The sequence below is a fragment of the Cebidichthys violaceus genome, unplaced genomic scaffold, assembly GCF_023349555.1.
Source record: "Cebidichthys violaceus isolate CVI_PGR_0920_01 unplaced genomic scaffold, fCebVio1.0.p SCAF_11, whole genome shotgun sequence".
NCBI classification, from domain to species: domain Eukaryota; kingdom Metazoa; phylum Chordata; class Actinopteri; order Perciformes; family Stichaeidae; genus Cebidichthys; species Cebidichthys violaceus.
In genome coordinates this window covers 16564586-16574320 of record NW_027176274.1, presented here as the reverse complement: position 1 = coordinate 16574320, position 9735 = coordinate 16564586, and the positions used below count along the sequence as shown (strand labels likewise).

The 9735-nt window shown below is 43.9% G+C and overlaps 1 protein-coding gene across 1 annotated transcript in view; it reads left to right on the top strand.

Moving 5' to 3' along the window:
- Positions 1–2130: 2130 nt before the first annotated feature.
- The window catches only part of LOC137868393 (tomoregulin-2-like), a 105420-nt gene continuing 97815 nt past the window's right edge, over positions 2131–9735 (top strand). Inside the window, exon 1 of the mRNA XM_068705159.1 lies at positions 2131–2952. Within this exon, the coding sequence (XP_068561260.1) occupies positions 2757–2952 (196 nt within the window). The 5' untranslated portion in view covers positions 2131–2756. The remainder of the gene's footprint in view (positions 2953–9735) is intronic.

Sequence of the window (9735 nt, the reverse complement as noted above, 5' to 3'; positions counted from 1 at the left end):
CTGCCTTGCCGCTGTTCTGCAAGTTAGCCTTCTCTTTTCCTCAGGCTGATGCTATACATACTCAACTTTTGCCTGACAAATGTACAGACAAAGACTATACACGTCTTTGTTTTGGGATCAATCTAAACACTACATTCGTCTGGTAGATGCTTTTGTTTTTACTCCCACATACATGCACACTGGGAGAAGTTTTGTGTTCAGTGTCTTTCTCAAGGAAGCTGGTGATTAAACCACCAACTCTTTGATTAATGGCCTGTCTGCTCTAACATCTGGCCTGCAGCTCACCCGCCAGTATTTGTACCCACTACATTTATATTTTGTATCTTGATGAATTAAAATCTTAGCACAATGCCCACTTACAACACTGGCAGCCCATCAACGCATGTGTTCTTCAAGTTGAATGCGACATGTGATTGACCCACTGCCACAGCAGCTACAACCCATACAGCCAGAGAGCACTGCTCTGAGATGTCTAAGATGGCGGCTCGTGGCAAACAGATCTAACAGGTTTAAACTTTCTGCGAGAGATTTTATCTCAGGAGTTGGTAGAGACTCACATTCATCAGGTATCCAGAAACATGACTCATGAATGAATGTGCGAATCTACTGGATGAGTAAAAAAGCCACTCATGAGTTGGCAATACCGACGTAGAAAAGGCGATAATATGTCAGTGTTGTGTTTACAGCTTGCATCCGCTGCCCCCAAGTGGACAAAAAAGAAAAATCAGTCAATGCAAGTTTAAACATCACGCAGACACATTAAGCAACATCAGCATTCCCCCGGCGTTCCATAGCCAAATTTAGTCTCACCTCCTGCGCCGTGTTTTTTTCGGAGAAGCGCTTCCCATTTCCTTTTGGCATCCCGTGCAAACACAGGACGCGTCGAGCTCCTCAGCCAGCTCACTGTCCTCAGCGACAGTTTTGGCGTCTGGCAAGAAAACACACTGATAATCAAATATAAACTATAGAAATTATATATTATATAAATGATCTGATTCTGATAAATGATAAAATATGCATCCCAGACTTTTGACTTTCCTCTCTGCTCCCCCTGCTGTTCTGCCTGAGCTTCAGATGCAGTAGTCATTATTACCAACATCCCAGATGTGTTCTAGTACACCTCTGGGTCCCATCCACCTCTGTGTGTGTGTGAGAACAAATCCATATTGTTTTCTTCATTGTGATGCTACAGAACAGCTCTAGCGCGCAGGTGTGTGTGATTACATGCGCCTTGTTGCTGTTGCTGCAGCTGATGGAACACGTGTGTCACGAACCCCTACGGCAGAGACAAACGGTGGATATCCCCAAGTAATGAGCGTTAATTCAGTGAAAGGCAATAAAAAAGGATTATTTGTTTACAGGCAGCTGCAGCGCTGCCTCCTTATAATCATGAGGTCAAGTATCTTCATAGTCGTGACAGGCCCCAACAGCAGCCCCTTTGTTTTTCCTATAGGGCTTTTCCATGCGCATGGCTTCCAATTTCCTTGGTTGAAAGAGGGTGAGTGTTCTCAACCTGGTGTTGGTCTTGGCCCCTTTTTTAGCTCGCGCAGATGCTGCACACTTTGTAGGGCTTTCATGGCCGAAAGCGTGTCAATTACTAGCCGCATCCTGCCCCGCGTGAAAGCAGTAGGTTATGTCCGAAATATGAATAATATTGAGGTCTCTCTGGATTGCCTGAAGGCAGAGACCCAGGAATAGCGTCCGTGTCGTTTCAAAGCGGAGCAATTATCCGAAGCCAGGCTGCACGAATCGATTCCCGCAGACTTTTTAAAAAATGCTCCCGGCCAATTATAAAGGCAGTGCATCCTCGCCCTTTTAGTCCTATCCAGCCACCACCAACTGATAGGGTTACACCTGGAGCACTCTGTCTTTTTTTCTGTTGCTTTTTTCCTCCTTTTTTAATTTTTTTTTTTTTACCCTATCTCTCTCATTCTCTCCCTCTCTTTTGCCTCCACCAGTAAGATATTCCAATTATTACTGGAGGAGCACCCCCCTCCCTCCTTCGCATCACACTCCACGTGATCGTAACCACTGTAGGAACCAGCTGCTGGTGAGGGAGAGAGAGAGAGCTTGACATAAGGGAGAGAGAGAGAGAGAGAGAGAGAGAGAGAGAGAGAGAGAGAGAGAGAGAGGCACCAACTCGCTGCGACTCTGAACGCACCGCACATAGCCGACAAAGTAAACGGGAGGACCGCTGCGCTCGTGCAGGAGAGCTGCTCGTTTCACCCGTGGATACTATCACACAACAATCGTCGTCTCCACACCGCTGTCTGTGGGATACTCTGGCTCCATCCTCTCGGTTTCACAGTTTTTTTGTATCACCCCCCTCCCTCTTTTTTTTTTCTTTCTCATCTTTCTTCCCCTTCTCCTCATCCTCAAGCATCCTTCCCTTTTCGCAAGTCGTCTTGCCCGCCTGGCTAACTTTTTCCACCCGCCTCCATCCCTCACACTATACCTCCTCCATCGCTCACCAGCCCTCGGCAGTTCACCCGCACCCCCCCGCACACCCTCCTCTCCCCCCCTCCACCACCCACCAGGTCCTCCTCTTATTGCGGCAGCCTCCCCTGGATCGGGCGGAACCCAATTTTTTTGGTCACACTACCACCGGGGCACTGCTACATGGGGCGCGCGGTCTCGCACGGAAAATGGTCCGCTCGCGGTCTCTAGGTGCGCCGCTAAACCTGCCGGGATTGGAGTTGTCGGTGCGAGTCTGCGTCTCTTCCCCACGTCGCCCGTGCTGTCGGGGCCAGTGAGATATGGGTCCCTCCGCGGCGGCGGCGGCGCGGGCACCGCTCGAGGAGCCCCGGCGGCTGCGCCAGCGGGGCGGGACGGCGGGAGGCTGGCTCAGGATCACCCTCGTCTCGTTCCTCGCCACTTTACCTGTGGAGCAGCTGCGCGCCTTCCCCTCGTCCCTCAGCGACTGCCAGACGCCGACCGGCTGGAACTGCTCCGGTGAGAGTCACTTCCATTTGAAAGGCGGAGAGTTTTGTGCTTCACCTATGTGTCCGATGTGCAGCATGCACGAGCCGTAGACCAGCACGCAGCTTTATTATAGAGTACCGAATCAAAGTTTAGAAGAGACTCGCTCTCATTATTGTGACTTAGTGTGTGTGTGTGTGTGTGTGTGTGTGTGTGTGTGTGTGTGTGTGTGTGTGTGTGTGTGTTTGCATCCAACAAACCATGGTTCTGTGGAGCATAGCTGCAGATTCTTAACACCGCAAAGCCCCGCGATGAGAGGATGCAGAGTTGTTGTTTTTTGGGTCGGGGGGTTGCTTGATGTGCATTTAGAGTTTGCCTGGGAGCATATGAAAGCGAGGCATTCACCGCCAATCATGTAAAAAAAAAAACCCTGGCAGGGGGAAATAGGAAAAAGAAAAGGGGATCAATGATGTCGATCCGAGGAGGCAAAGTGAAAACAGCGGCTGGTCGTTTTACCGGGAAGCAGAGCGGAGAGAAGGCTTCGGGAAGAATCGTCGCCAGAATAACGCGACGCGTGCGCCAATAATAATACTAATAATAATATCAACACTGTTTGTTATATGATACAGATACGTGAAGTCCAAATAGCAGCTACTTCATGTAGTCGCAGTGTAACTTGATGTTTGCAGCTCAGTTTGAGTTTAATCCCCCCCCCCCCCCCACACACAAATTTCTGGGAATAAATCGCACCGAGAAAATTATGAATCTAGTTCAATCGACGCATTCTTGGCATTGTTTCATCAAGTGTCACTTTAAATACGAGTGCAGTCGTTTGCTCTTTATAGGCCACCGAGCTGTAAACTTGTTTTCTCTCCACGGGTTTGCCCAAAGCGATAAAAAAGAAAAGAAAAGAAAAGAAAAGAAGCGGACCGGGCTGCAGAGCACAGCGCCTCGCCTCCCCTTTGTAAATCAGCCGACTGTGCCGCCATATATTTCCCCTGTCGCCTGTCCAAGTCTGAACCCTTAAAATAGCTCCGAGCCGATTCCACACACTCACGGGCAGTGGCAGTATTGATATAATAGCTCATAACAGCCACGCATCAATACGGAGTCCACCGGCCGTTCGCAGCCCGAATACTTGGATGTTGATATGAAGAGAGGGGGGGAATATTTCCATGATAAATAACACACGTCATAGGGATATTCGGTGACAGGATAGCTGGCAGGAGATTTTAAATCATATTTACAGTCAGATAAAATTCCCCGTCAGAAGATACAAGGACCTCATTTGGATATTCAAGTTTGTTTTCTTCTTTTTATGAATTTTATCGTGATAGTAGGCTAATTAAGATTTGCATAATTCAAACACAAACGAGAAATATTGTTTTCATGATGCTGATTTGTAACATTTTGAAGATTGCTGTTATCATTGTAAGCATATTTGTTATTTAAAAGTCTTTAAAAATGAAGCGTTGGAGTCTAGTTCTTATATTGCTCTTATATTGGAGGCTCATTTTGCGCTGCTGTTGATGGTGGTGATGATTTGCCCGTGACGACCGATAATGGTACACATCCTGTCCAAATGCACACTTGCCCACCTCCCTACTTCCTGACACACTCTCATATGTGTTTCAAGGCTTTTATCCAACACGCCTTGAGGAGGCTTAAGTGCATATACTGTATATATATTCTACTGAGAATAAAGCAAGCACTCTTGCACCCAGCATCAATTAGAATTAATAGGACGGAAAAAGTGACACGTGATCCATCGTGAAAAAGATAAAGCCCTTTCACTAATGATCATAATAATACAAAAAAAAAAAAACAGGCAGTAATTGCACAGGGCTTCATTATCCACTCCCTTCCTGAACATCATGCACTTTAACAACAGCACTACGTGTGACAGTTTTCAGCTCCGGGGAGAATAAGGCAGGCTGAAAAAAACAGTTTGGTGTTGAGTTTAGTGTCACCTCAGTGTTAAGACACAGATAATTACGGGCAGTAGTGTGAAAAAAATGGGAATAGGGTACCAGATTCAGCTGTGCTGCCTTTGAACCAGTGCTGAATGAGATTCTGTTCCGTGGAATAAAACAGAGATTGTCATTCTGTTTGGTTTGCATCTGTGGTTGGGCATGAACAACTGCCATCGAAGGCTTCTCTCAGGCAGAACAGAGGATCCCTAAATGGTCTTGACACTGAGTTTGTCTTTGTTCTATTGTGAGTGCAGAGATAGACTTGGTCTTGAGATTGCCTGTGGTGAAACCCAGTGCGTCATTGGGATACATGTACTGTAGTGTGTGAAGATGCACTAGGCTTAATGTCTCGCTCCCAACTCGTCAAATACAGACACTTTGTTGGTGAACCCTTGGCGTCTTATACCGACGCAACACGCTTTCAACTAACTCCAACCTAAACCCACTTGCGTAATTTTTTTAGTGTGTTGCTAATTATGTGACTCAAGTGTGTTGCTAGTCATGTGACTCTTTTGTTCACCCGCAGGTGAGTCAAGTTAACGTAAACGTGCTCTTTTTCCTTAACCAAATGAAGTGGTTTTGTTGACCTAAACCTCACTTCCTGTGCAGACAGAAGTCTATTATGAGAAGACACTGTGCATGTACCAAGTGGAAACTGACACGGCGTCCCTGACGCGTCCAAAACTGACGCACGCTGGAGCCGACGACCGAGAGTTGCTAATTGACCATAGAACTGTGAAATGTTTTTGTCACCAGCCACTGTTTTAGGCAAGTGATATAATACAAAAAGTGTTAATTTGCGATTTTTTTTAAATAAATTAACTTTTATGAGCTTTTAGACTCTTTTCACTGAAGACATGTTGACGCAAATCCAATTAATGAGGACTGACTTCCATTTAGCTGCTTCAGTTTCAAGTGTTGTGCATGCTGGCTCACTGTCACACTGTCATTTACTTAGATACTCAGTAACCAGATATTCAGCAACACCTGTGCTTTTTCTACTGCGACCAGTGTGAAAAAAGGCAGATTGTATATTGGTAGGTGCGTTGTTCAAATTATTTGTAGACAGGAAAGGATTACCTCATATACCTTCATACCTTCTACACCTGCTCCATCAGAAATTAACAAAAAAGATGTGCTACTTTTCAGGCTGGAGGATGAACATTTTGATACAGAAATACCTTACGCTTGGGGGGGGTGTAACGTGGCTTTAATTCCAACATAGTGTTGCTGTTGCTCAGGAGGTGGAGCAGCTCGTTCTTTAATCACAAAGTTGGCGGTACAATCCCTCCGCATGTCGAAGTGTCCTTGAGCAAGACACTGAACCCCAAGTGGCTCCTGACATCGTATCCTCATATAATGGTTTTTATGATATCCTACGGAAAGCTATTCCCCATTTTTAGTGCGTCTTCTGGCGGCAAGCGGCTATATTTCCTGGAATCCGGTGTAGCCAGCGGATATCCGGGTCAAAACTTCCTTTTCTGTTTTTTTTCATTGATTACAGTCAGATTAGCAATTTAAGATGCAAGATCAGAGTTGGGGTTGAGAGACGAAGTGTGCGACTGGATTGTTTCACAAGCAGCCAGTTTACAAGCTAATTTGTATCCAATCAAAATCGAAATCATCATCAGACGATTGCCAGTGGGTTCCCAGATTACATTTTGGCTAGTGCGTTCTGCTTTTTTTGAACGTGATTAGTCACTACTACTCAGACTACAAACTAGAACGCCTCACATGGTCCTGTTGCATACAGACTCTACATAGATGTGAATGCCGAATCTATCATAGAGATTACAGGCATACGGTCTTTTCAAATACAACTTCTGACTTCACAGGGAACAACCTGGTTAGGTTTGGTCAACAAATCTACTTAGGTGTAGGAAAAGGTTGTGGTTTGGGTTAAGATAACTACAGAAGTGGTGTTACTAAAGTGCGGCAGTTACGTGCCAAATAAATCAATGTTGACCTCTGGTTTCACACGGACCACAAACAGTGGCCTTCTGGGTGAATGCCTGGTCTTTTGGGCAGGTCCTTCCACCGCAATCTCTTTCCTAAGCTCTTAATACTTCCTGGTTAACTTTTACGTGGATTACTACAAATTGATTTTGTGGGATGCATACGGATTACAGTGCATTATTTTTTTTATGTTTGATATGAGAACAGCCTGCTCGCGATGGCAGCCCAGCCATAGGGTTAGGGTTAAGGTAGAAAGGTGCTACATGCAGTCCATTTATGATTTTACCATTTTGCATTACTAAAATAAAACTTTTGAGACAGATAAATAGCAGTATTTAACCTATATTAACTCATTTTTTGGCTACTCAGGGGCAGCAGAAACAAGCTTTACCTGGCATTTATAAGTTCAATATTCCCTGTCTTTATCTCTGTTTTGGTCTCGACCTATTCCGAAGTGAAACATCTGTCTCTTCAGCTGCTAAATGTTCCGCTATGTCCACTAGTTAGTTGCAAAATGTGTCATTCGGTTAATCAAAGCTTTCTGCTGCTGCTGGAAACAACGCTGATGAGAGTAGTGAGACTGAACTAGAACAGTAAAGCCGTGAGCCTTAAAACCAAAAAAAGGAGTTGTATTCAGTTGGTTTTCAAACCAACTAGTCAAATCTTAATAAACTAGCAATGTGGTGATGGGGGTCTTGTTACCATGGTATTTTACCTGGTGCTACATTAATTGAGCGGGGCAGTATAGCTTAGGACGTAGGGGCTTGGGAACTGAAGGGTTTTCTGGCCAAGTACGGAGTGTGGACTGGTAGATGAAGAGTTTTCCTCCTGGGCACTACCAAGGTGTCCTTTAGCAAAGAACCCCCAAAATGCTCCATGTTTACAATGTTTCTTTACATGCAAATGAAGATGGAAAGACAATTCCTTTCAAACAAATTGGACCGCTTTTTTATATCCATCCAGCACAGTTGACTGTGTTTTCAACATTTTGTGTACTTATCACAGTCAACCCATGGGTGGCAGTTTGCCTGTCATTCTTGGCTTGTACCACTTTAGATAAATGAGCTAAGGCTGTGTTATCTTTAATAGGTGCACTTGCAGACTTTGGCCAAAAATCAGCTCATGTCTTTTTTTGCCATTTTGTTCATCCAAATCAAAAAACAAGTTGAGGCGGAGAATATTAATTTTCATCTCTCGCTGAATGCCAAAGTGCCAGTTTCAGTCAGTCCAATTCCGTTTTTTGTTATTATCACAATTAAAATAGCTGCATAAGTTGTAGTATTGTAATGGTGGTACTGCATGAATGTCTACCCAAAACGTATTTACCCCATGAATTAACGAACATCTCCTGTGGAAGAATTTCCGAGCTGGGGCCACAATCCCTTCTTCACTGAACCCTCCTGCTATTGTTCACTCTGGAAAGGCCATGCGATGCTTTGATATTTGAAGTGACAAGGGGTGAGTGCAGAATATGCAAAGCCCCCTGTAAATCCCATCAAGTGGAGAGAATTACCAGTAGTCTGGGGAGAGTCGGCCATCTGCTTCCAAGATTTGTCAACATGGAGGTCAAAAGTGCCTCCCTTGCATGTAGGTCCACACCTCTGAGAGGAAACAGCAGCAGAAAGCCGTGTAATCGAATAAGACATGGCAGTGAAAGGGAGGTCTAATCAAAAAGTTACAAATTAGCAACTGGCTGCTTTGAGGGAGTTGCTTACCTGAAATTGCCTTAAATGTCAGACTGTAATTAAAGTAGCCATTCTGATGACTATTGGGGTCTTTTAATACTTTGAGTTATTGGGCTTTTTAATAACGTAATGAGGGCTGAACTATAACTCTCTATGGCAAACATTTTAAAACCTGTTGCAAAGTTATCGAAAAAAAAGGCCCCCTAGCATTAGAGAGGTCAGGAAAAAGATGTCTCACCGCTGTGGTTGTTCAGCCTTCATTATTAATTTAGTCTGCTTAATTATTGATCAGAACAATGCTTAAAACAGGGGGGAAGGACTCCTTGTACTTCTTAGTGTTGCGAAAATTCCAGGTAGGTAGGAGGAGATGCATTTGGCTGACAAGCTCTCTCTTTTAGACAAGTAAGTGCTTGGCTTGCCATCTTAATCGTTAGCATATAAACATTACCTTTTCAATATTTGATGTTTGCCAGCTTGTTTTCGTTAATTATTCAGCTCACTGTAATCTCCTCCTGGAACGGCAGGGTGGCAGCAGGAAGTGTAAGTTTTCCAGGCCTCTGACATGAGCAACTTAGGCTGTGCACAGAACCTGTATCAACCGGCACCCAATAACATTGTGTGGAAGAAGTTAGACGGTATTAGAGAGACAGATTTTGTTTGATTATGTGTACTTTTTGTTTTTAAAAAAAGTACATGAGCAGGAATCATGCAATGGCAAAAAGTTCAGATAACGTAAAAAAGACGAAAAATAAACAAACAAGTAACACTACACCTTGTACCACATGTGAACAATGACAGCTCAATATTAATATTATTTCAAATGTTACAATTAATTAGGAATTAAGAGTCTGTTTCATTTCATTTTAAATGTTAAAAAAATATATTAAATAGCTACTTCTTCTGGTAGAACTACTGGTTTTTCTGCTAATTACTAAATGTTTACTTTAGGACAGGACAGAATATATTAGATGTCATTGTGTCAGTAGGTTTTTAGTTGGTCTTTTTTATATTTTTAATTAGCATTTTGCAGTTTTTTGTCATGGCAAATATTTATTTGTTCAGGCTGCACAAATTACATGGACATGGAGTCCATAGTTTTCCCTAACAGAAAAGAAATGGTGCTAGCAAATGGGTACTTCTTTTCTTACTTCTTACTTCTTACTTCTTTTCTTACTTCTTTTACAAATGGGTACTTCTTTTCT